This window comes from Bos taurus, chromosome 19 (genome assembly GCF_002263795.3).
Source record: "Bos taurus isolate L1 Dominette 01449 registration number 42190680 breed Hereford chromosome 19, ARS-UCD2.0, whole genome shotgun sequence".
In the NCBI taxonomy this organism is placed as follows: domain Eukaryota; kingdom Metazoa; phylum Chordata; class Mammalia; order Artiodactyla; family Bovidae; genus Bos; species Bos taurus.
The window spans coordinates 62350418-62377910 of record NC_037346.1 but is presented as its reverse complement, the minus strand read 5'-3'; the positions used below and the strand labels follow the sequence as shown (position 1 = coordinate 62377910).

Below are 27493 nucleotides of genomic sequence, written 5' to 3'. Positions count from 1 at the left end.
GAGGAGCAAGCCATACGTAAGCTTACATTTAGGGGAAAAGGAATATGCTCATTCATTTCTTTGCCAGATGGTTTATATGTGATTTTGAAGTTACATTCTTCAGTTCCTCCATCGTGCTCTTCATTGTCACCACTCCAGGCTGAGCAGTGATGTGCAGAAGTCCCCAGAGGGTTGTTGTTGTCCTGCCCCTAAGCCCGGGGGCATCTTCAGCCTCCTGACTGTTCTGCCCCTGGGAGACAGAGTCACAGGACAGGGCGCGTGGTCCTCAGCCTTGTGTGACGCTGGTAACAGCCGGATTGTGACCTCAGCCGCCGCCTGCCCACCAGGGTGGGAGGCTGTGCCCCAGGAGCATCAGAGCAGAGCTGGAGCTGTGCCTCTCCTGAGCCTGCTCCCCGCTCTTGGCCACTCCTGGGTCTTCATGAGGCAAAGGACATGTGGGCTTCTCTGACTTTAGACTCCTTGGGTCTCAGGGAAAGTCAGGCCGGGTATCTGATGGGGCTGAGGGGAGAGTGTGGTGGCTCCCCTGAGACAGAGCAGGCTGGGAGTCTGCGGCCCCTGAGGGACCCTGGACCATCTGGCCTCAAAGAGAAGAAGGTAAGATGGAGACCCAGGCGGGAGTCGTCCTGAGAGACGGATCTCAGCACTGGGTGTGTCGGGCACTGGCCGCCCCAGCCCTGTCACCTCAGTATTTTAAGGCGGTGTTCGGTTGCTCAGCCGCGCCCCGCTCTTCGGGACCCCGGGGACGGCAGCGCGCCAGGCCCTGTGTCCTTGCTGGGGTATTTATTGAACTGTTTTTCTAATTTCATATTCAGTCATTTATTGTCTTACCATTGAATTTTGAGTGTTCTTAATGTATTTCAGATACAAATTCTTCATAAGATTTATGATTTGAAAACACTTTCACAGTCAGTGGCTTCTCTTCTTCTTTTAACAGTATTTTTCAGAGCAGAAGTTCCTAATATTTATGTAATCCAGTTTATCAATTTTTTCTTTTAAGGTCAGGCTTTTGGTGTCATTCCTAAGAAATTTTTGCCTATCATAATGTCACAGGGATTTTCTCCTGTTTTCTTTTACAAGTTTTATATTTGTTTCTGTGGTCCATGTGACTGGTGCAAGATGTAGATTGATTCCATATATCAGCACTGTTTGTTGAAAACATGATTTTTTTCCTCTGTGAATCAGCTTTGCAGCTTTGTTGAAAATCAGTTGGCCGTCCATGTGTGCCGTAATACTAGACTCTCAAATTTTGTTCTTTTGGCATGTATATCTTTCCTTCACCAGTGCCACACTGTCTTAATTATTGTAGCTTTTATAGTCAGTCTTGGAGACAAGCAGTATGGGTCGTCCAACTTTGTTCTTTTTCAGAATAGTTTTGCTCACGGTAGTTCTTTTGCGCTTAGAGTCAGTGAAATGAATTCTGCACAGAATCCTGGGACTTTTCAATTGTATTAAATCTATTTCTCAGTTTGGAAAAAAATGAAATCTTAATGATATTGAGTATCCCAGTCCATGAACTCAGACTGTACTGTCATTTATTTAGTTTTCTTTATTGTCAAGAAAAAGAAATGCAAAAAAGCAAAATGGCTGTCTGAGGGAGCCTTACAAATAGCTGTGAAAAGAAGAGAAGCGAAAAGCAAAGGAGAAAAGGAAAGATATTCACATTTGAATGCAGAGTTCCAAAGAATACCAGGGAGAGATAAGAAAGCCTTCCTCAGCAATCAATGCAAAGAAATAGAGGAAAACAACATAATGGGAAAGACTAGAGATCTCCTCAAGAAAATTAGAGATACCAAGGGAACATTTCATGCAAAGATGGGCTCGATAAAGGACAGAAATGGTATGGACCTAACAGAAGCAGAAGATATTAAGAACAGGTGGCAAGAATACACAGAAGAACAGTACAAAAAAGATCTTCACGACCCAGATAATCACGATGGTGTGATCATTCACCTAGAGTCAGACATCCTGGAGTGTGAAGTCAAGTGGGCCTTAGAAAGCATCACTACGAACAAAGCTAGTGGAGGTGATGGAATTCCAGTTGAGCTATTCCAAATCCTGAAAGATGATGCTGTGAAAGTGCTGCACTCAATATGCCAGCAAATTTGGAAAACTCAGCAGTGGCCACAGGACTGGAAAAGGTCAGTTTTCATTCCAATCCAAAAGAAAGGCAATGCCAAAGAATGCTCAAACTACCGCACAATTGCACTCATCTCACACGCTAGTAAAGTAATGCTCAAAATTCTCCAAGCCAGGCTTCAGCAATACATGAACCATGAACTTCCAGATATTCAAGCTGGTTTTAGGAAAGGCAGAGGAACCAGAGATCAAATTGCCAGCATCTGCTGGATCATCAAAAAAGCAAGAGAGTTCCAGAAAAACATCTATTTCTGCTTCATTGACTATGCCAAAGCCTTTGACTGTGTGAATCACAATAAATTGTGGAAAATTCTGAAAGAGATGGGAATACCAGACCACCTGACCTGCCTCTTGAGGAACCTATATGCAGGTCAGGAAGCAACAGTTAGAACTGGACATGGAACAATAGACTGGTTCCAAATAGGAAAAGGAGTATGTCAAGGCTGTATATTGTCGCCCTGCTTATTTAACTTATATGCAGAGTACATCATGAGAAACTCTGGGCTGGAAGAAGCACAAGCTGGAATCAAGATTGCTGGGAGAAATATCAAGAACTTCAGATATGCAGATGACACCACCCTTATGGCAGAAAGTGAAGAGGAACTAAAAAGCCTCTTGATGAAGGTGAAAGAGGAGAGTGAAAAAGTTGGCTTAAAGCTCAACATTCAGAAAACTAAAATCATGCACCTGTTCCCATCATTTCATGGGAAATAGATGGAGAAACAGTGAAAACAGTGTCAGACTTTATTTTTTGGGGCTCCAAAATCACTGCAGATGGTGATTGCAGCCATGAAATTAAAAGACGCTTACTCCTTGGAAGGAAAGTTATGACCAACCTAGATAACATATTAAAAAGCAGAGACATTACTTTGCCAACAAAGGTCCGTCTAGTCAAGGCTATGGTTTTTCCAGTCGTCATGTATGAATGTGAGAGTTGGACTGTGAAGAAAGCTGAGCACCGAAGAATTGATGCTTTTGAACTGTGGTGTTGGAGAAGACTCTTGAGAGTCCCTTGGACTGCAAGGAGATCCAACCAGTCCATCCTAAGGGAAATCAGTCCTGAATATTCATTGGAAGGACTGATACTGAAGCTGAAACTCCAATACTTTGGCCACCTCATGGGAAGAATTGACTCATTGGAAAAGACCCTGATGCTGGGAGGGATTGGGGGCAGGAGGAGAAGGGGACGACAGAGGATGAGACAGCTGGACGGCATCACCAACTCGATGGACACGAGTTTGAGTGAACTCCGGGAGTTGGTGATGGACAGGGAGGCCTGGCGTGCTGCAATTCATGGGGTCACAAAGAGTCGGACACGACTGAGTGACTGAACTGACTGACTAACTGACTATCTTCCATCCGCATTTGCGGTTCTCAGCATACAGACGTTGCTTTAATTTTATTAGATTTGTACCTAATCATTTCATGTTTTCAGCATTCTCATTTTTTCATTACCACTATCGAGAAGTACAGTAGAGTTTTTCAATAGTGATTGTGTATCCTGTGACCTTTTTAAACTCACTTATTTGCTGTAGTTACTTTTTTGGTAGCTTCTTTGGAATTTGTATGTAATCAGATAAGTATTGTTTAACAGTTTTCTTTATGGAGGATTAATTTTAATTCAGTGAAGCAACCTATGTTAACATACTTTATTTCTCACAGAAGCATATTTTATTACTAGACTGATGAATTTTTAAAAATGACTTCTCAAAACAAACCTAACATATTTAGAGCCAGATGATGTCACATCAATCATGGAAAATGCATCCGGAATCCAGAGCATTTTTAATTTCCCAGTTTACTTTATTGTGTCCTCAGACCCGTATGTGGTTTTTAAATAACAATGATATCCATAAATTATAGGCATGTAATAGGTATATTGAATTGCCTCTTTTAAAGATACAAGTTATTCTTGATCTTATTAATCATTCTTTTTAAAAAGTGATTTAAAATTAGTAGTTTATGCACATATTCTAAATATTACATTAGATTGAAAGCCTCTACTACTTAAATATTACATAATTTTTGCAAAAACAACTATATTGAAATCAGACACAAAATATATTTCTCCTACACTTGAAAATTTGGTGGAAAAATATCAGTGTTTGTAATGTCATTTTCAGTGAATCAATGTCCTTTTTTAAAAACAATATCAGTTTGATAGTTGAGAAGTTGTTTTAAGTATTGGTATTCCCATAATTGTGTCTAAAAATCTAACTGTTGTGTCTTAAACTATGTGCATGTGCGCTGTGCATGCTGAGTCATTTCAGTCGTGTCTGACTCTCTGCGACCCCATGGACTGTAGCCCATCAGGCTCCTGTTTCCATGGAGATTGTCCAGGCAAGAATACTGGAGCAGGTTGCCATCCCCTCCTCCAGGGGATCTTCCAGAACCATGAATGGAACCCTACATTGGCAGGCGGGTTCTTTACCACTAGCGCCACCTGGGAAGCCCATCTTAAATTACAGTACCCTGAAAAATATATTTTTTTAATTGATTAATTACATTAGGGTATGTTTTGAATTTTATTTTCTGAACATATATATGGAGACAGAGCAAACACTGAGCTGTATGTCCAAACACGTTCCTAGTAGATACACACATATGTGTGTGTCCACAAGCACACTAACCCATGTCAGTAACAGTACAGGCTTTATCAGTGCATTTACGGCCAAAACACTAGCTAACCGGCCAGGTGGAGAGTACTGTATGCCATTTTTAAAGTTTTTCACAATGCATTACAAATTATTATTGGAAGAAAGAAAAGCTACACTTCTAAGTGCATGCAGATGTGAATTTTGGCTAACAGGGCTGTTTTTAATATTCATCTATGGTATTTTCTTGGCAAAGAGAACAGACATTTGTTCCCACTGCACGAATTTAGCAGCTCAGTAGACATCCTTGGACAGTCTAAGGAAGCAGCCCTGGGTTGTGGAAAATACCTCATAAAACCTCGGTGGCTTTGAGTCTTATTTGTGACGTTGCTTTTATTATTATACATTTCCTGTTATTATTGGATGAGGAATTTTAACAGATTTTAAAATAAGATTTTAAAGATTTATAATTTAGGCCTCTAGTTCTGTTAATTGTTAAAATTCCAATATAGATTATGGTGTTTATTAGACCCAGATCACCTTATTAAATTGAAGGAAGTCTCATACGTTTTAGAGACTTCCTGTGAACAAGAAAGTATTAGAACTGTCATCCTTGGCCATAACTCATGGCCCACCTAGTCCTCTACTTGGTGTCTGACAGCTCAAAAGAGAATGAACAGGTGGTGTGGACCCCCAGAGCTTCAGCTTCCTTAGTTTGTGGGTGAATGAGTCAGTGTGTATCTATCAGGCATTTACCTTATACTTAGCTCCGTGCTGATCAGGGGGAGGAGCGTAAACCTCCCCTGCTTCCTGGGAGCTTTTGTTATAGTGGAAAGTGAAAGTGAAGTCATTTCCGATTCTTTTCGACCCCTTGGTGTAGCCTACCATGCTCCTCCATCCATGGGATTCTGCAGGCAAGAATACTGGAGTGGGTTGCCATTCCCTTCTCCAGGGGATCTTCCTGACCCAGGGATCGAACCCTAGTCTCCCGCATTGTAGGCAGACGCTTTACCGTCTGAGCCACCAGGGAAGGTTTTTATCGTGGTGATAGTGAGAAATACAAGCATAAACGAACCTACCTGTATGGTGATGGTGATGGTTTAGTCACTAAGTCCTGTCCAACTGTCTATCTAAAACTGGGTATCTCTGCATGATAAAATTCTAGCTTAGGTACAATGCTGGAAATCTGAGGTCTGTGATAATCAGGGACTGTTTTATGGAGAAGATGGTCTTTGAATTGACACTAGATACAAATTTCTGAGGCAGTCCAGTGGGACAGCAAATGGCAAGCAAAGAGCTCAGAACATATTGGGGGGTTGTCAAGCAGTGATTATGAAAACTCTACGTATTAAAAAGTTAGAAGATTACATTGTAAAGCTTTTAAAGCTTTCTATTTACACTTACTAAGAAGTTGCTAAAGTGCAAAGAATTTCCATCCGTCCATCACTCAGCTTCTCCCCAGGTCAGCACCTTACTTAGTGTGACCGTGGAAACCTGGAAATTAATGCTGGTAATGGCACTCCACTCCAGTACTCTTGCCTGGAAAATCCCATGGATGGAGGAGCCTGGAAGGCTGCTGTCCATGGGGTTGCTGAGGGTCAGACATGACTGAGCTACTTCGCTTTCACTTTTCACTTTCATGCATTGGAGAAGGAAATGGCAACCCACTCCAGTGTTCTTGCCTGGAGAATCCCAGGGACGGGGGAGCCTGGTGGCTGCCGTCTATGGGGTCACACAGAGTCAGACACGACTGAAGTGACTTAGCAGCAGCAGCAAGATAGTTTGTATTTGTGCTGGTTAATACCTGCAGACCCTCTCTGCGTTTCTGCAGCTTTCCCACTGACGTTCCTCCTCTGCTGTCCCAGGGTTTAATCCAGGGTCTCCCATTGTACTCAGTTGTCAGCTCTTTTTCGCCTCCTCCAATCCATGACACACTCTCAGCCTTTCCTTATTTTTCATGTCTTGTCACTTTTGAATAGTACCAGTTATTTTGTATAATGTTTTTCACTCTGGATGTATTTTATCTTGTTTCATGAGCAGACTGAGGGCCTGTGTTTTTGGCGGGAATCCTACGGAGGCAGTGTCGTGCCGTCTCCAGTGCGTGGTATCAGTGATGTCGAGACGCTGTGTCCCTGCTGACGTTAACAGCGGTCGCTCGGTCAGGTTCCCTGTTGTAAAGTCGTTTTCCCTCTGTGACAGGTAACCTGACTTGAGGATCTACTCTGAGTCTGTGTGCAGACCATGCATCTCCCCAGACTTTCTCCCACCTCTTCGTCATCCACTGGTGAATCTTGGCCTGCGGTTTTTTCACTCGGCTCTCCTTTGCAGTTCTGGCTTTAATTTCACTGAAGGTGGTGGGTTTTTTTTCCATTTTTACTTTTTCACATTGTTAGCGAGAAAATACTAAAATTCAAAGATGGCTTTTTAAATGCAAGCTTTTTTAGAGTAAGGAATCAAATCTAGAGGGAAATACAAGGAAACAACATGAAGCTGGAGGTCAGGTTTGTGAGAAAACAATGAATGCTGGGTTTGTCTGCCTCTTTGAGGGGAAACTGAATGTGACTCTACATTTTTTAGGAACAAATGTCAAGAGAGCATCACAATTAGAACAAGATTCAATGCAAAAAAAAGATTCAATGGAATACAGTTTTAAAAGTCACTTGTTCAAATTCCTGGAATTGAAATCTTCAGATAAAAATTTACTAGGGGTTCTTCGTGTAAAGGAAATCAACCCTGAATATTCATTGGAAGGACTGATGCTAAAGCTGAAGCTCCAATACTTTGGCCACCTGCTGGAAAGAGTTGACTCATTGGAAAAAACCCTGATGTTTAGAAAGATTGAGGGCAGCAGGAGAAGGAGGCAACAGGTAACAGAGGATGAGATGGTTGGATGGCATCATCAACTCGATGGACACGAGTTTGAGCAAACTCTGGTGATGGTGAAGGACAGGGAAGCCTGGCGTGCCGCAGTCCGTGGGGTCACAAAGAGTCAGACACAACTGAGCGACTGACACTTTCACTATTTTTTTCCTCAGTGAAGAAGACAGCTTGTAATGTGGTTCATATCCTCAAAACATTCTCATGGAACATAACATTTCTACAGGATATTTTCTAAAGATGGCAGTGTGCTGGGCATTCTTTTGTCATCGTTGTTGTTGTTCAGTCACTCAGTCATGTCCAACTCTTTGTGACCCCATGGACTGCAGCACGCCAGGCTTCCCTGTCCTTCACCATCACCAGAGTTTGCTCAAACACATGTCCATTGAGTTGGTGATACCATTCAACCATCTTATCCTCTGTCGTCTCCTTCTCCCACCTTCAATCTTTCCCAGCATCAGGGTCTTTTCCAATGGGTCAGCTCTTCCCAGCAGGTGGCCAAGGTATTGGAGCTTCAGCTTCAGCATCAGTCCTTCCAATGAATATTCAGGACTGATCTCCTTTAGGATGGACTGGGTGGATCTCCTTGCAGTCCAAGGGACTCTCAAGAGTCTTCTCCAACACCACAGCTTGACAGCATCAATCTCCAAAGGCTGAACATAGAATTGCCATGCTGCTGCTGCTGCGTAGTCGCGTATGTCATTTCTGACTCTGTGTGACCGCATGGACTGCAGCCTGCCATGCTCCTCTGTCCATGGGATTCTCTAGGCAGGAATACTAGAGTGGGTTGCCAAGCCCTCCTCCAGAGGATCTTCCCGACCCAGGGATCGAACTCAGGTCTCCTGCATTGCAAGCAGTCTTTACTACTGAGCAACCAGGGAAGCCCATAGAATTACCATAGGACCCCTCAATTCCACTCCTAAGTATATCCCAAGAGAATTGAAAACACATGTTCATGTAAAAGTGAAGTGAAGTCACTCAGTCGTGTCCGACTCTTTGCGACCCCATGGATTGTAGCCCACCAGGCTTCTCCACCCATGGAATTTTCCAGGCATGAGTACTGGAGTGGTTTGCCATTTCCTTCTCCAGTTCATGTAAAAACCTATACACACATGTTCATAGCAACATTTATTTGCAGTAGTCACAAAGTAGAAACAACTCAATTCCCATCTAATGGTGATAAATGGACAAGTGTGGTATATCCATATAATTAGATGTTATTTAGTCATAAAAGGAATGAATTACTGATGCCTGCTACAAGGTGGATAAGCCTTGAAAATATTGTGCACATGAGAAGAGGCAGACACTAAAAACCACACGTCATATTATTCCATTTGTAAGAAATATTCAGAATAGACAAATTCACAGAAACAGAAGGTAGACTCAGGGTCTCAAGGCCTGAGAGGGGATGGAGAATGGCAGCCAATGGTGCAGGGCCTCCTTCGGGGCAGAAAGCACTCTGTACTAGACACACAGTTGTACAGCTTTGTGAATACAGTAAAAGTTGTTGCACGGTACACCTGAAAAGGGTGAACAGGATGGTGAATAAATTATATCTGTTTAAAAACGACAGTGGCTTATGGAAGCAAAGGCGACCAATAACACTGAGAAGGGAGCACAGCAAGGGCTGGGAGCAACTGTGAGGGAGGCCATCGCCTCCACACGGGGGGCTCCGGCCCTCAGTCCCAGGGTTGTCTGTGGTTCACTGGTAGTCACATCTCTCAATGCATCTTTGATTTGTCCCCGCTGCACTCTGAAAAATACATCAAAATTAAACATCTTTAAATGAAGACTTTCTATAGGAGAATCCATTTGGAAGTGTGTCAGCAGTTGGGTGCCCACATGTTTGTGAAAGACATGGTAGAAAGGTAGATAAACATGCAAAGAGTTCAAAGGCCATCATTTCCTTTGGTTTAATGTTCTGGGTTTCCCTAGTCAAACTTTCTTCTTCAGAAAGAGGCCCGAGGCTGGGATAACCCCCCCACTTCCTCTGTGTCCTCGCCACTCGTAGCTACATCAGGACTGGAAACAAAAGTCCTGACTGTCGCTCAGCTTCCTGCTCTGCTCTTCCGGTTCCTTCCAGTGGTCCTGGGGGCTCATCTCCCCCGTGACAGCTGTTCATCTCACTGCCTGTTCCTGAGCCTCTTAGGGATCCCACCGCACCCAGAATAAAATCCACATTCCTTGACCTGAGACACCTGGATTTGGCCAAACCCTGGGTGTTTGGGTCTGATGTCAGAGTTGAGTGGAAGACAAGCAGGACAGTGGATGCAGCCAGGGATGGTGCCTACCTGGGAGAGGAGGAGAGGTGAATTACGGGGAGGGCTAGGAGCTTTGGTCCAAGCCGTAAAGGGTGTGGCGCTTCTTCTTGGTGGATATTCCTGAAGCTCTCCTGTTGGCAGCTGCAGAGTCCATGTCAAATGTAGAAAAAAAGAGAAAACATTTTTTAGGAGGTTGTGCAAAGAAAACATTTCTTTTTTTTTTACTCTTTCACTTCAAAATAGAAGAGAAGAACACTGCAGAGTTAAATACCAAATTTATTTTTGTATATATTTAAATACCAAATATATTTAAACTTTGTAAATCAAGTGGAGGGGAATAGCTTTTGAGTATATTTTGGGTTAAAACATTTGTATTATACCTCTGACCAGTCAGGGAAATTTTAAAATTTAGTTTCTGCCTGTTTTGGCTAGTAAATTATTTAGTTCACATCTTTTGATTTTTTTGTACTTAAACATTCAGAAGGCTCGTGGCCGTTATAAGAGTCCACTGACGCACTTCAGAACAAAGCCCGGCTCACGGCACATGTGCATATGTTTCATTTGTTCTTTATTTGGAGTGAATTGAAAACCAATCATACAGTTCATCAGAAAAGCACTTAAAGGATTTTCATAGCTTTGGACTCTGAAGCAATTAACTATAATCTTTCCAAACAAGAGACAGTAGGAATTCTTGGAGTTTTTCCAAGTTCTGTTGTGAGATTACAGAACTAGAGATGAGTGTGTGTGACAAATGATAGGTGCTGAGCACAGCAAGATGCTGGTTTAGAATGTGAGCAAGGTAATGTGCGGACCTGAAGGAGATGGAAGAAAGGATACAACACAGGGTAACAGAAAACATGCCTCGAACCTGATTCTGCTGTGGTTCTGTCTGCACATCTGATAACCCCGCCCCCCGGGTAGGGGGGCTCCGGCGACGTGTTTCCTCACTTGCAGAGCAGGAGCTCAGACTGTGACCTGTGGTGGGTTCAGCCAGTTGGCGGCAGCACGTGGATGGTGTCTTGGATGTCCCAGCGGTAATTCACCTCGATGAAAATCTTTCATTCAAATACCTGTAAGAAGACACTGGGTGTCAAAGGTCTGAATTGAAGTGATGAAGCTATAACTTGGGTTTCTCTGGTGTCTCACTTGGTAAAGAATCCGCCTGCAATGCAGGAGACCCAGGTTCAATCCCTGAGTGGGGAAGATGCCCTGGAGACGGAAATGGCAATTCACTCCAGTATTCTTGCCTGGAGAATTCCATGGAAGGAGCCTGGTGGGCTACAGTCTATGGGGTCACAAAGAGTCGGACACAACTAAACAACTAAAGCGTATATAACTTGTCTTTTATAACCAAATACCTGGAGAGGCGACGAAAAGTGGCTTCTCCTTGATTGGGTCGTAGGTTGATAAATGCCTGAAGACCCACGGGGTAGGGGTAAGGTGGGTGTTCTGTTGAGAACCCCAGCGCTAGAGAACGAGTGAGACTCCAGAGACCCCTGCTTTGGAAGCCCGGCCAGACCTCGCGGCCAGGCTTCATATTCAGACACCAACTTGTCATCGCCGGGGGCTGGACAAGTGATCTGGGAGCATCCCCCACTCTTGGCCACCATGTTCAGGAGCGTGAGACCCCCAGACCCATCATGGCCCCCACCGTCAGAGCCACCATGACCCTCTGAAAAGCAGTCAAATGGATCCTGGAGATTCGGAGTTGAAAGAGACTTGAGGACCATCTGGTCTGACATTTCCGGCCCTGAATGCAGACCCGAGTTCAAAGAGAGTTTCAGAGAAACTTCAGTTCTCAAGACAGGTTTTGACTGCCTTGTATAGTGCCTGATTATCTAACCTATTCTTTTTCTATATTGTATATGGTGCCCAATTATATAATCTATCCTTTTTGTATATAATTGGAGAAGGCAATGGCACCCCACTCCAGTACTCTTGCCTGGAAAATCCCATGGACGGGGGAGCCTGGTCGGCTGCGGTCCATGGGGTTGCTGGGAGTCGGATAACCAAATATAAATTTGGTTTATAGATTCCCATGTTGATGTTTCTTCATGTGCTTCAAATTAAATGAAGAAACTGAGTCGTTTTCTTTGAGAAAAGAACATTCGCATGCGACTGGTCCCTCATTGTTTTAATGAGAACAAAAGCAAAATGTTCCACAATTTTTTGCATGCAGCTACACGGCACGTTTAAGGCAGAAAAGCACCTTCATTAAACGCACACAAAAGAGGATCGTTCTGAAGTTCTTAGCGTCGGCTTGTGTAGGCTGCACTGTAAACTGACACGAAAGAGCCCCCATTATGGTTTGTGTGCTTCGGTGCCAGAAGGTTTGTTTCTTATGCTAAATTACTAAGTTCTGTCAGCTGCTGGGCTGTCATATAGAGATACAGTAAATCACATTACATTTTGTCATGGATTACACGGAGCAATAAATTTGGGAATAAAGATCAAAGTCGTTCCACAATCACATCTGAGTGTAGGAGGGATGTTTAACTTGTAGAAAACTGATTTAGGTGAAGCTGTTGCAGTTCTCGTGTGCATTTAAAATGAATTTGTGGATATTGGGTTGAAAATGAATCAGGATCAAATCCCAAAATGACTTTCCATATTTGTATTTAGTTCAGGGACGTTAAATTCTAACACCTAGCTTCGTGGTTTGAATTAGATAGATAATTACATGCCAGAGTGGTGGACTCAGTGTAAATTATATTTATGTATTTTAATTGCTTCCATGAGAAAACCATAGATTCCAGTTTATATTTGTTTGGGGTTAGCACATAATTAGTTATATACTCGAGTAGTAATATTGCCTGACTCCTCGGAACTGACCGTTTTGCTTTTTGCTGCGTTTAAAACCATTCAAAGTAAGCCAGCTTAAGATCGCTAAGCAACGTTGATTATTTAGACCTTGGTGGTTATTACCTTTGTTCTGTGTTACCATAGAAACCCTTTCAGGTTATCAAAGTTGATGCTATTCATTCATTTGAAACAGCCAATCTCAACTTATTGGGTTCTTTTTACCGGAAAAAAAAAAAAATCACAGTAGAAACGAGATGGAACATGGTGAGCACAAACTGTGTGCTTTCTATAAGTTATGGTCCTGGTGCTTTTATTTAAGAAGGAGCCCTCAGTCACATCCTCACTTAGCCAGAACAGTGGTTCCCAAGTGCACTGATTATCAGAAGCAACAGGAGAGCTTTTAATGCAGATTCCTAGGTCCTAAGCTCCTGGTGGTTCTGACTTCAAATAATATCTTTTTCTTTCACACTGATATCATTTCTCCTAATCTATTCCTTCATTGTAACCCTTTTTGAGGAAGTACTTCTCAATGCTGTAGATTATTCACAGACATTTAAGCTTTGCAAAATTATTTGTCACGATTTTGATTTCTTATTTTGTTTCCTCTTGTTATCCTTTTATTGATGTGTTTTTCTCTAGTGAAATCTAGATTTACACTAGTACAATAATAAAGCTGAGAGCTGAAGAATTGATGGTTTTGAACTGTGGTGTTGGAGAAGACTCTTGAGAGTCCCTTGGACTGCAAGGAAATCCAACCAGTCCATTCTAAAGGAGATCAGCCCTGGGATTTCTTTGGAGGGAATGATGCTGAAGCTGAAACTCCAGTACTTTGGCCACCTCATGCGAAGAGTTGACTCATTGGAAAAGACTCTGATGCTGGGAGGGATTGGGGGCAGGAGGAGAAGGGGACGACAGAGGATGAGATGGCTGGATGGCATCACTGACTCTATGGACGTGAGTCTGAGTGAACTCCGGGCGTTGGTGATGGACAGGGAGGCCTGGCGTGCTGCAATTCATGGGGTCGCAAAGAGTCGGACACGACTGAGCGACTGAACTGAACTGAATAATAAATCAGTCTGACAGTAGATGTAGACAGATCACACCCTGAAACTGATACAAGGATTCAGACCTCCCCATTCCAAACGGGGTCAGGGTAACGTGTGGGTGGGATACAGATATGACGGCCCACAATGCTGATTTTGGTCTGAAAAGAAAGAAAAGGCCAGTTGGTGAGCGAGTGCATCGGGTGGTCCCCAGGGTAGGGGGTCAGGCTAAGATGGGCAGCTTGGTGGTGACACTGCAGAGGCCTTGCTGGGGAAAACTGAACAGTTTGAAGAACTCATCCTCTGTAATGGGGGTAGGGTGGGGGCTTCCACAGAAAGTGTTCTGTTGTTCTATAGATTCTATCTTTGGGCCCCGAGAACTTCTCAGGCTTTTTCCTGTGTCCTCTGATAGCATCGTGATGCTTCGTAAGCCCAAGGTGCCCACGTTGGAACCACTGTTTTAGACCATCACTGTGAAAAGCCCAAAGCAAATACAGTTTTCAGAGAATGGCCTGAGCTGTATGTTTACTACAGCTTCTATGCAAGAAATCGCAGGAGCGGAGACTGGAGAAGTTAAGCCTGCAGAGTGGCTGGGCGTTGGGATCATCCCTGCGGTTCATGTAGAACATCAGGAGGTGCATGTAGGTCAGACAGAAAAAGAAAGGGGAGAGACCAGTGAACAGGCTGGTGTAAAATCCAGGGGAGGAAAGGTAAAGATCTGGAGGTGAAAATCGGTAAGACAGTCAAGGGTGAGAGAAGAGGATTATGGGAAACTCTTGGGTTTCTGATTTGGGGGACTCAGTGATGGAGCGGTTAACAAGCTGAGGAGGAGCTGACTCAGGGAAGGTGATAATGACCGAGGTTAGCTGGGACGTTGGTTCAGTGCCCATGAGACAGCTCATAGAGGGGGCTACCTTGTGGCTGGACTGAGTCTGGATGTGGGTACAAGGGACAGAGCAGTAGAAAGAGAGAGTAGGAACTCACCCCAACAAAAAGGGGACTTAAAGCTCTAAGAATGGACTTTTAAAAAGAGGGCTTAGCTAGGGAAGAGCAGATGGCATGGGGCAGTTATCATTTAAAATCAGCAGAGACCAGTAAGCAGTTACCAGAGAGGCGCCTGAAGAATCAAAACGTGATAGTGTTGTGGATGCCAAGGGAGGCAGACAGTTTAGTAAAAGTGAGTCAGTTCAGTTCAGTTGTTCAGTCGTGTCTGACTCTCTGCAACCCCACGGACCACAGCATGCCAGGCCTCCCTGTCCATCACCAACTCCTGGAGTTTACTCAAACTCACGTCCATCGAGTCCATCCAACCATCTCATCCTCTGTCATCCCCTCTTCCTGCCTTCAATCTTTCCCAGCATCAAGGTCTTTTCCAGTGAGTTAGTTCTTCTCATCAGGTGGCCAAAGTATTGGAGTTTCACTTCAGCATCAGTCCTTCCAGTGAATATTCAGGACTGATTTCCTTTAGGATGGACTGGTTGGATCTCCTTGCAGTCCAAGGGACTCTCAAGAGTCTTCTCCAACACCACAGTTCAAAAGCATCAATTCTTCGGCGCTCAGCTTTCTTCATAGTCCAACTCTCACATCCATAGATGACTACTGGAAAAACCATAGCTTTGACTAGATGGACCTTTGTCGGCAAAGTCATGTCTCTACTTTTTAATATGCTGTCTAGGTTGGTCATAACTTTCCTTCCAAGGAGCAAGTGTCTTTTAATTTCATGGCTGCAATCACCATCTGCAGTGATTTTGGAGCCCAAAAAAATAAAGTCTGTCACTGTTTCCACTCTTTGCCCATCTATTTTCCATGAAGTGATGGGACCAGATGCCATGATCTTAGTTTTCTGAATGTTGAGTTTTAAGCCAACTTTTTCAGTCTCGTCTTTCACTTTAATCAAGAGGCTCTTTAGTTCTTCACTTTCTGCTGTAAGGGTGGCATCATCTACATATCTGAAGTTATTGATATTTCTCCCGGCAATCTTGATTCCAGCTTTTGCTTCATCCAGCCCAGCATTTCTCATGAGGTACTCTGCATAGAAGTTAAATAAGCAGGGTGCCAATATACAGCCTTGACGTACTCCTTTTCCTATTAGGAACCAGTCTGTTTTTCCATGTCCAGTTCTAACTGTTGCTTCCTGACCTGCATACAGATTTCTCAAGAGGCAGATAAGGGGTCTGGTATTCCCATCTCTTTAAGAATTTTCCAGAGTTTGTTGTAGTGCAGTAAAATCAAAATTAGATCCTTTCGGAAGACTAGAAAACACAGACTTTCTGAAAGACTAATTGGAAAAATAAGGAGAAGGCACACATACATAAGAGAGGAATTGAGGACTAGGGCTGGAGATCCAGAAGAGATTGAAAGGTACTGAGAGTTAATGAGCAGCTGTACACCAGTAACATTGAAAATCCAATGTTCATCAGCTGGCAAGGAGACAAACAAGTGTGGTGCATCCACACGACGGAACACTGTGTGCCTGGTGCACGCCACGACAAAAGCACGCTAAGACAAACAGGCCAGACACGGCAGGCCTCTGTGGTGAGACCCCACTTACACGCCGTGTCCTGGGTGGGAAAATCCAAAGACAGAAAGAAATCAGTGCTGCCAGTGGCTTCGGGGGAGGATATGACCGTGAGTGGGTGTTGGGGTTTCTTTCTGAGGTGATGGAAATGTCCTGGAACTTAGCGGTGGTGATCGAGATACAGCTGTATGAATACACTAAGAAACACTGACTTGTGCAGATTAAAGTGTGAACTTCATGAAATGTGAAGTAATTATATCTTATTAAAGCTGTTGAAGCTGAAACTCCAATACTTTGGCCACCAGATGCGAAGAACTGACTCATTTGAAAAGACCCTGATGCTGGGAAAGATTGAGGGCGGGAGGAGAACGGGACGACAGGAGATGAAATGGTTGGATGGCATCACCGACTGAATGGACATGGGTTTGGGTGGACTCCGGGAGTTGGTGATGGACAGGGAGGCCTGGCGTGCTGCAGTTCGTGGGGTCGCAAAGAGTCGGACACGACTGAGCGACTGAACTGAAACCTGTTATTAAAAATAAGAGATTGACAGCCCTGAGTGTGGTTGAAAGTATGGAACAAAAGAGTGCGTACACTGTGGTGAGAATACAAAATGTCGGTGGCATCATCCTGTAGAGATGAACATTTGAGTTATGAACTGTCAGTTCAGCTAGTGAGCATGTGCCCCAGAAAGTCATAAGTACACACCAGAAGACGTGCACTGGACTGTCCACACCAGCACAGCTCATGGAGGAGGAAACTGGAAAAGTTCAAGTGCCCCTTAACAGATGAATTAGAATAGACTAAAGCCGTGAAAATGAAGGAAACACAGCTGCAAATGAAACATCGAGAATGAACCTTGGGAACAATGTTGTGTGAGAAACCGTGTGTTTCGGGAAATTACGTAGAGCGTGGTTGTTTGTATAAAGGTAAAAAAATAGTAAAGCTAAGTGATAAGTTGGAGGTACTTACACAGGTAATATTTTCTAAGTCAGGCAGTAAATAATATCCAAGAGCTGCTGATTCTCAGGAGCGAGGAGACACAGTGGGCTGGGAGGACGTGCTGGTGTCTGCAGTGCGGGATGTTAAGTTGTGTGGTCATTTCAGGAGGGTTCTTTATCATGTTTCATAAACACACAAAATATTGTGCCCTGTATGTGTCCATTATTATAAACGTTGACAAATAAAAGTCATTAGCAATATCAAAAGCCACAGAGTGCCCCAGACTTGGGGACAATTCAGAAAGAAAATTGCTTCCTTAGTAAAGAATCAGAGGCAAGTAGTTATTTTTATGGACTTGAAGTGGAATAATGAGGAAGAGTGAGGAGAGTTGGCTCAGTGGTAAAGAAGCCGCCTGCCAATGCGGGAGACATACGTTCGATCCCTGGTCTGGGGAGATCCCCTGGAGGAGGGCATGGCAGCCCACTCCAGTATTCTTGCCTGGAGAATCCCATGGACGGAGGAGCCTGGTGGGCTACAGTCCCTGGGGTCTCAAAGTGTCAGACACACCTGAGCACGCTTGCACACATACTAGGAGAGTTGCCCACAAAAGCCTGATTTGGGAAGCTGCTCTTCTCGTACCTGGCACTGCCAGCCTGTAAGCTCAGCGGTCGCCCAGCTCTATCTTGTTTCCACTTCCTCCATTGGAGAACGCAGCCTGCCTCAGCCGTCAGCACCCCTCAGCCACTCACCCTGAGTCCTCAGTCTGCCGGCTTCCCCTCCTGCTCAATCTTCCTTCCCCTGCGGTTTTCCTGCTCCTCCCTGAAGAGCTGGTCTTGGTCCTCCTTGCAGGGCCGACTCACCGCCCTCTGCTCACTCGCTGTCCTGAACGTCCACCACACCTGCATGGCTAAACTTCAGTCCAGTTTAATCTCTGTTGTCCACTTCATGTGCACATTATAAAATCATGGCCAGGGAAGGTAGGTGATTAGCCTGTGCTCACACCGCCCACGTTGGTTTAACGTCAAAGCCGGTGCTGTTCACCAGCATGTCCCACCGTGCACCGTTTGGCAGCTGTGGGCCTCGTCAGTCAGAGCAGCTGCGCTGATGAAGAAGACCTCTGTGTGCAGACCAAACGGGAGCCTTAGCACCATCCTCCTTGTTGCCAAACGTTTCGGATGTTATTTTCAGTGAATTGGTGCGGTCAGTCTCTCAATACTGGCAACCCTGGAAAACTGCATGAAACTACACACGCACTAAGCATTTGTAATAATGAAGATCTGTCACCCTGCTTATTTAACTTCTATGCAGAGTACATCATGAGAAACGCTGGGCTGGAAAAAGCACAAGCTGGAATCAAGATTGCCGGGAGGAGTATCAATAACCTCAGATATGCAGATGACACCACCCTTATGGCAGAAAATGAAGAGGAACTAAAAAGCCTCTTGATGAAGGTGAAAGAGGAGAGTGAAAAAGTTGGCTTAAAACTCAACATTCAGAAAACAAAGATCATGGCATCTGGTCCCATCACTTCATGGCAAATAGATGGGGAAACAGTGGAAACAGTGTCAGACTTTATTTTTGGGGGCTCCAAAATCACTGCAGATGGTGACTGCAGCCATGAGATTAAAAGACGCTTACTCCTTGGAAGGAAAGTTATGACCAACCTAGATAGCATATTCAAAAGCAGAGACATTACTTTGCCAACAAAGTTCCATCTAGTCAAGGCTATGGTTTTTCCAGTGGTCATGTATGGATGTGAGAGTTGGACTGTGAAGAAAGCTGAGTGCCGAAGAATTGATGCTTTTGAACTGTGGTGTTGGAGAAGCGTCTTGAGAGTCCCTTGGACTGCAAGGAGATCCAACCAGTCCATCCTAAAGGAAATCAGTCCTGAATATTCATTGGAAGGACTGATGCTGAAGTGAAACTCCAATACTTTGGCCACCTCATGTGAAGAGTTGACTCATTGAAAAAGACTCTGATGCTGGGAGGGATTGGGGGCAGGAGGAGAAGGGGACGACAGAGGATGAGATGGCTGGATGGCATCACTGACTTGATGGACGTGAGTCTGAGTGAACTCCGGGAGCTGGTGATGGACAGGGAGGCCTGGTGTGCTGCAATTCATGGGGTCGCAAAGAGTCGGACACGACTGAGCAACTGAACTGAACTGAACTGAACTGAATGACTAAATCTCAAGACTGCCTTCTCAGCACTTTTCTGAACTTCCAAATTACCTGTGAAAGGGACTAGAGCATTTGTTAAGTGTTGAGACTACTGCTTTATGTTGAACTTTCTGCAAACCTAATGTAGGAACTTCCTGTAAATACATTATTTTATAAATTCCCTACTAATATTCATTACTTTATACAAGTGAGGCAAAAAGTAGAAAATTTTCTGAAATAGGTAAAACATTAATGGGATCTATGAGTACGCCAAGTCAGGACATCTAACTCCTAGATTCAAAGCTTATTTGAAATAATTGATTGCTTGACCAGTAACTCAATTAGAATCATTTTAACATGTTTTGATGTCTGAAGTCACATATTTGAAATAGATCTTCTCCCCGCTTCCTGAAAGTGCCATGCCAATGACTGTGCCACTCACATATAGATCTACTAAGTACATTTAAAATGTATATTATGTATGCTGAAATTTGTTAAATACACTAGTCATTTTCTTTAACATTTGTCAAATCATACAACATTAGATTTTGGCATAAAGCATAACAGCAAAAACATAAAAATATTATAGAAGGTAGAGAATCTTAAAAAAATTAATTGGCCCCATTTACATTTGGTCTTTGATGATAAATTCTTTTTTGCACATCAGAGAATAGCTGCTTCTTCCCTGGAGCAAAATAAAGTTTTTTTTCTCCTTCATTCTCTCAAAGTTTATATTTCTGCCCAAGTATTAAATGCATTTCAGTTTCTGTGGCCTGTGCTTCAGAGAACTTCTCTGAGGGTGAGCTTTTGAAATATGATTAGATCTTAATTCTTTAACTATTTTCATAAGCTTTTTTCACAGTTTGCATTCTTATTCAGTAATGGGAAGAAAACTCATGTAAATCTTATATGATCATTTCTGGGTGTTAGCCATGTAAGCATGTATGTTGCAATGGTGAGAAAATCAGTCTCTTGAATTACAGGGAGGGCAGAAAGCCAGCTGCCCCCCATTATTCTTTAGGTTGTCCATCACAGACCTGAAGACCAATCATTTTAGTCCACAGTATCGACCACAGTTATCAAATCTGGGTAGAGAATGCATCCAATATTCATTTGCATATTCAGAAATGGGGCAAGTTCAGGAATATGGGCATTTTTTCTGAGAATGGATCCATCAGTAGTTACTGAGGATAGTCAGTGGTGATATTGATAATGACATCACAGCCCTTTTCCAAAACTGTCTAGTTTCTTCCTTCTTTAATAGAGAATATAGCTCCTTACCAAAAAAATAGGCATTGACAAAAACCAAAACACTTGGGGCTCCTACTTACTAGATTAAGGTTCTGGGTAAAGCAACAATATAAAATGACTTAAATGAATTTTCTAGAAATGAATCAAAATTGAATCACTAAGTGTGACATTTGCTGATGTTTTGCAGTTTAGACCAGTTTGCCGTTTTCTCAAGTCAGAATTTGCGCTTAATGATGGAAAGGAAGGAGGAGCCTTTAATTAAAGTACCCTTCCTTGTAATGATCGTCTCAAACTGAGAACTTAACTGGGACTCCAAGTAAGATTCAGATGTTCTAGGGGCAACAGCAGGACTCGATCTCATCAATAGTGACTCCGTACGGAGACAGGTGGTTATTAGACTCATCATGGTGATCATTTCATAACGTATGCAAACATCAGGTCATTCTTCAGGACACCGGAAACTAACAATAAATGTCAACTCTATTTCAATTTTAAAAAGAAAAGCATCCTGTGATCTTGTGCTGCTGGATAGGGAACTCTACTCAGTACTCTGTAATAACCTATAGAGAAAAAGAATCTGAAAAAAGTGGATATATGTATATATAGCTAAGTATTAATAATGTACACACCTTTGCTACATACCTGAAACTAACATGCCACTGTAAATCAACTATAGACCAATATAAAATAAAATGTTTAAAGTTAAAAAAATATTTTCAGTTTAAAAGCTTACAAAAAAATCTTATGTTAAAATTTATCATCGGCCACTCCCTAATAAAGATGAGCTGGAAATTCTAGGGAAAAAATTACAGGGGAAACAATAATTTCAGAAATACCCAGTACATGCCGATATTTGTTGTTGTTTAATCAGTGAGTCGTGTCCAACTTTTTGCAACCCCATGAACTGTGGTCCTCCAGGCCCCTCTGTCCATGGAATTCTCCAGGCAAGAATACTGGAGTGGGCTGCCGTGCCCTCCTCCGGGGGATCTTCCGACCCAGGGATCGAACCTGTGTCTTCTGCATTGCAGGCGGATTCTTTACCGTTGAGCCACCAGGGAAGCACTTCCTCTGCTGTCTGTCAAAGATGTGACCAATTTCCAAGATCTTAATTGAAGCTATCTGCATTTCATCTTCAGTTTTGAAGGATACTTTAACTAAGTATGCAATTCTAGATTGACAAATTTTTTGCTTTCAGCACTTTAAAGATTCATTATGTTATCTTTTGACTAGTATAGTTTCAGATGAAAAATCCTTACTCTTTTTACTGTATCCTTTTTCTGGATGTTTTTAGGATTTTACCTTTATTTCAATTCTTGCAATTTGATTATGGTATATCTGATTTGATTTTCATTGTCTTTCTTTATTGTTCTGGTTCATTGATCTTCTTCAACTTGTGGGTTTATAGTTTTCTTCACATTGGAAATTTCCCCACAATTATGTCTTTAAATATTTTCCCAAACCTTCTCCTCCTGGTAAACAGTTTCGCATATGTTAGTTGTTGTGACATGGTCTCAGCGGGTCATTAAGTTCAGTCTTTTGTCTGTCTGATGGTCATTTGGATTTAAGATGCCTTTTCTTCATATTCAGTGATCTTCTGTAGTGCCAAACCTGTTATCCCACCAGTGAACTTTCCTTTCAGAGAATACATTCCTGTGCTCCAGGCTGTTCAGTCCTTTTTTAGTTCTGTTTCTCTCTTCACTGTGTTCAAGTTTTTGTTTAAATATGTGGGTCTGTTTTTAATTAGTATTTTAAAATCTTTGTCTACTAATTCCTCCATCTCTGTCACTTCTGGGTCCAAGTCTGTTGCCTGACTTCTCTCCTGCACACATATTCCTGCTCCTCCTTCTGTCTGCTTATCTTTGATCCTTCAATCCAGTATCTGCCTCCTGGACAAAGGCAGGGCGAGTGCTGGGCTTCTCTTGCCAGTTTCCCACCCTTCCCAGGGGCACGGACCTGTGCTTCCTGCTCCCACATCACATCTGACAGCGGTGCTTCCTGCATCTCTTCCAGTTTCCTGGCTGTTTACACAGCAGGCTATGTACAGCCCCAGGTACTCTATCCCGGCCAAATGTAAAGTATGAATTTTATTTATGCTTTCAAACTTACACCTTTATTTTGAGGTACAACACAGAGATTTTTCAAGTTGGAAAGTTCTGTAAATATATTAAATACAAGTATTTGTTATGAATTCTCTGAATATTGCTGTTGGCAGAGCAGTACACAGTTACATATTAACATCTGGCACCAGCAGCCATAACCACACTCACAGTGTTTGATGAAGCATCAGGTGGATTCCTGCAAAGCTTATGAATAGAAAACACTGCACAGTAAACCGAGCTTTATGCTGCATTTCAAGATTCTGGGAAGCATCTTTCTCTTTAATCCTAAAAGCAAATATATTATTCAAAGATGTATGTTATTATATTTTTAAAGAAACTTCTCTATATAAGATCTGGGCTTGCCTCGAATATGAGTATTCTAGATGAGTCTCCTAATTTTCATCTCCCCAGGTCACGTTCTTGGAAATCATGAATGCCTGGACTTTCACCACTAATGATAGGAAATGAGAAAAAAAAAAGGGGGGGTGGGAGGGGGTGGAGAATGAAGGACTCTTTTGGAATTAAGACAAAATACCCTGCAGAAAAAAGGTAGCAATTAAGATGATTAACCATCAACACTTCTGTGAAAGTTATCTGGTGCTCCTTTCCAGAAGGGTCTGGAACCCAAGAGTTTGATGGGAATCACAGAGAAAGTGGATGAACACATTAGACTCTCGAGCAGAGAAGAGTGAGCCGAGGAAGCAGCCAGGAGGAGCAGAGGGAGCTGAGCCCCAGGGGCAGGAGGCCAGGCCATGGGGGCCAGGAGGTCGAAGGACAGCAGCGAAAGCAAAACCGCTTTCTCGTTTCAGGACTCTCCTCTCATCTGTTATTCTGTGTCTGTTCAGGCCATGCTGCAGATGATTGTTGGAAAATCGTGTTTCTAAATAGTAACCATGGCCATAAAAATAAGATTAAAATAACTAACCCTAACCTAATTTTATGTATGGAAATAAAATGGACAGTCAGTACATCCTGAGAATAAAATTATTCTGAAGTGTTTTGGAGGCAGTTTGCATCGTAACTGAGCTGTAGAATTTCAACAGTGCTAAACTAGAGCTTTTTAGACTTACTTAAGAGGAGTTCCAGAGAAGGCAGTGGCACCCCACTCCAGTACTCTTGCCTGGAAAATCCCATGGACGGAGGAGCCTGGTAGGCTGCAGTCCATGGGGTCACTAAGAGTCAGACACGACTGAGCGACTTCACTTTCACTTTCCACTTTCATGCATTGGAGGAAATGGCAACCCACTCCAGTGTTCTTGCCTGGAGAATCCCAGGGACAGGGGAGCCTGGTGGGCTGCCATCTATGGGGTTGCACAGAGTCGGACACAACTGAAGCGACTTAGCAGCAGCAGCAAGAGGAGTTCAGAAATCCAGGTAGCTGTGATTTAGGCTCAAACAGTAAAGGCCTTGGAGGGGGATATGTTCATTTTATTTCTTCAGTTGGTCTCATTATTCCCCAGAGTATTGATTCTGCTCCCTGTGGCTCTGGCAAGTCCTGGAGGTGTTCATGTCTCACCAGCTGGCCTCATTTTAAAGCCAGCATTGTCGATTGTCAGTGGCCGGGATGCTTCCTGGATCCCGGGGCTCAGACTGACCCTCTGCCTCTTCTCTGCCTGGTTTCCCTGGTGACTGCTGACACCTGCCTGCACACCTGGGCTCTCCCAGAGCCTCCTCTGCCGGCCCTGCAGAGGTCCCCGTGAACCTCTCCTTCTGCACCCCGAACCAGGGATGACGGACCTCACTGCCCACCCTGTCCTTCACTCGAGGACACGGCTCCGCTAAAGCTTAGCCCCCCAGTTCCGCCCCCTCCACAGTCAGGCCTCTCCGTCTTCCTACACACAGCTGTGCTGTCCTCCTATGAAAAACAAACGAGCAACTGCCCTTTCTTTCCACACTTGCCCTGCAACCTCCAGCCCATCTCTCTGTTGTTCGGTAGCAGAGTCTGGACCCCTCGCCCCAGCTCCTGCCATCCCCTCATCTCCTGGGCTCCACGGGGCACTGGGCCCACTCAGCTCACATCTGGACCACCAGTCCCCCTCATGCCCACCTTGACACTCTGAAAGTATTGATGAAAGCATCTTTAAATTAAAAAGTACTGGCTGAGACAGATGCACCTTGTGAGTTTCTCCACAGCCTGGGTTTCCTCCAGAGTGGTTTATCAGTCACGGAGCCGCAGGGACTCTGAGTCCCTGGGAGAGCAGCCGAAGTCAGGCCCGGCCCCTCTTGGGGCTCCAGGTGGGAGGGCCTCGAGGGAGCTGGGGAGCTTGTCATGAAGCACAGGGCTGCGTAGTCAGCTTGGGTCCTGTAACAGACCCACATGGGCGCCTTGTCAGGAGCAGAAATGTCCCCCCAGCGGCTGGGGGGCATGAGTCCTCGGTGGGTGCCGGCAGGACCCCCTTCCCGCCCCACCCCTACACACGCGCCTTCTCACTGTGACTGCGCGACTGCATGCGGGGCTGGTGGGGCCTCTTCTTACTGGCGGATCCTGGCTCCAGAGCCCCACCCTGCAACCCAGTGACCCCCAAACGATGCTGTATGTGTGTGTGTCTGTCTATCTGTCTCAGCCTGTCTGACTCTGTGCGACCCCACGGACTGTGGCTCGCCAGGCTCCTCTGTCCATGGGATTCTCCAGGCCAGAATACTGGAGTGAGTTGCCATGCCCTCCTCTAAGGGATCTTCCCGACCCAGGGATCGAACCTGTGTCTCCTGCATTGCAGGCAGATTCTTTACCGTCTGAGCCTCACTCCAAACACCACCACTTGGAGATGGTTTGTTCCCTGGAGAGGTGGAATGAGAGAGGAGACCCAGGGCTAAAATTAAAATGGAATTGTACAAGAATCCATATCCTGAACATCTAGACGCCCTTCTGAAAACCTTGGTCACCAGGTGTGCACCTCCAGGCGGTAAACCCGAGGGCACAGCGCTGGGCAGTCAGACGATGGCTGGGAGAGCCCGGGAGCCAGCGCGCAGCCATCCCCAGGCCTGCCGGTTCTAGAGGGCCACGCTTTAAATAAGAATGAATGCCAAAGGTCACCCAAAATGCAAAGCAATTTCTAAGGTGAAAAACAGACCAAAACGGGCAGGCTCAGCAAGGAAATAGAGGGAACTAAGAAAAAACAGAGATGCTCTAGAGAGCAGAGCATGTGTGTGTGCTTGGACACACAGACGTGTCCGGGTATATATGAAATTAACCCCCGGGGAGCAGTGGGACCCTGAGAGGCCCTGGGCCAGCGCTCCAGCCGGCGCGGGGCCTGCTCCCCTGTGGGTCGGCTCCCTCATGCCCTGTGAGTGCTGCTGCGGCGGGTTACTGAACCTCGCTGCACCTCAGCTTCCTCAGCCCTTATCAAAGGGGGCGTGATGGTGCTGTTCAGAGAGCAACAACAGAGCTCTTGGAAATATAATTGCATGGCAGAATTTTTTTTAAATCCACAGTTGAGAAATCCGTACAAAATATTAATATCAAAAAGACAGGGTAATAGAGAATAGAAACGATGAGAAAAAGAGACGATAAACCTGAGAGGTGTAGTCCTCAGAGCTGAAAGGCAGGCGGTCGGAGAGAGGAGACAGAGGGAGGGAGGGTTGGGGAAAAAGGAGACAGTCATGACCAAAACCTGTTCTAGAATGAGGGCCACAAGCCCAGACCGACAGGGCCAGTGTGCTGCCTGCACAGTGCATGGGAGGGGAGGCCGGAGGCTTCACCACGACGTCCCCCCGGCTCGGAGGATAAAATGGAGATGCAAGGCTCCCAGAGACAGCAAAGCAGCTCACACACAGGCCCGGAGCTTGAGAGCAAAGGAGAGAACGCGGCTCTCGGGGTGTGGGCTGGTTCTGGGAAGGCCACCCCACTTCCCGGGCACAAGCACGCTGCGATTTAGGTGCACTTGTCACTCCAGGGAAGGAGGGCAGGAGGGGCTCAGATCTCAGCTCAGCGCCTCTGGGCCTCCCCTCCACCTCGGTCAGGAGCGTCTAGTTCTTTTATCTCTAAACTAAGGGAAAGGGCATTAAATTTACCTCCCCTCCTCCTCGCCACCCCTCTCCCCTGGTTTCCTCTTCCTGCTCTTTCCTGTCTCTCCCCCTGCACCTCTGAGCCGGCACACTTCTGTTGGATCTATTTCTGTCTCTCCTTCTCCCTTTCTCTTTCCACAGAAGTCTGTGTTTGCCTAATAATTGGCAGGAGAGATCTTTTTTTTCTCTTTTGCTTTTTAAGTGATGAATAGTTGGCATTAGATCAAAGGCAAGGCCTGTGGTTTTCTGGCTGCCCCAGAAGGGCGTTGCGGCTGGCGGCCGGCCCAGCGCCTGGTGACGGGCGTGTGCAGAGACGCCACGCTGACAGGTCACTGTGTGTGTTCGTGTGTGTGCTCCTGTCCGTGTGTTTTTCAGGCCAACAGCAGGCTGAAGCAGATTGAGAAGGAATACACCCAGAAGCTGGCCAAGTCTTCTCAGGTAAGAACGTTAAACAAAACAGAGCAAAACCAAAGCAAACAAGAAAGAAACCTCAGCATAAAGGGGTTTGTGCTTCACAGCTCAACGCACTTCTTTTCAGTCTTTTTATGGATGAGTACCATGTTTTGATAAGTATGTGTATAGATAAAATAGGTTTTTAATATTTCAGTCTCAATTTTTAAAAATCAGGCAAATCGAACCATTTGAACCAACACACACAGCCAAGTCGTGGCACCTGTGTGCTCAGGTGTTGTAAAACCAGCCTGTGCACTTGGACAAGCCCCGGCCGAACCACGTTTCACAAGGGCAGGAGATACACGCCTGCACTTGTGATAGAAACGCTCGTGATGTCATCTAGCTCTTCTGCA

General features: G+C 44.6%; 1 protein-coding gene across 10 annotated transcripts in view; it reads left to right on the top strand.

Moving 5' to 3' along the window:
- CEP112 (centrosomal protein 112) overlaps window positions 1-27493 on the top strand; it is a 320619-nt gene that overhangs the window by 222751 nt on the left and 70375 nt on the right. For 8 of the 10 annotated variants that reach the window (XM_024981122.2, XM_059878648.1, XM_059878651.1 and 5 more), the window contains one exon: window positions 27063-27125. The exons of 1 other annotated variant lie outside the window; for it this stretch is intronic. In XM_024981122.2, the coding sequence (XP_024836890.1) occupies window positions 27063-27125 (63 nt within the window). Of the gene's footprint in view, window positions 1-307; window positions 595-27062; window positions 27126-27493 lie in introns of those variants that run through there. One more of the 10 variants, XM_024981129.2, reaches the window with a different exon arrangement.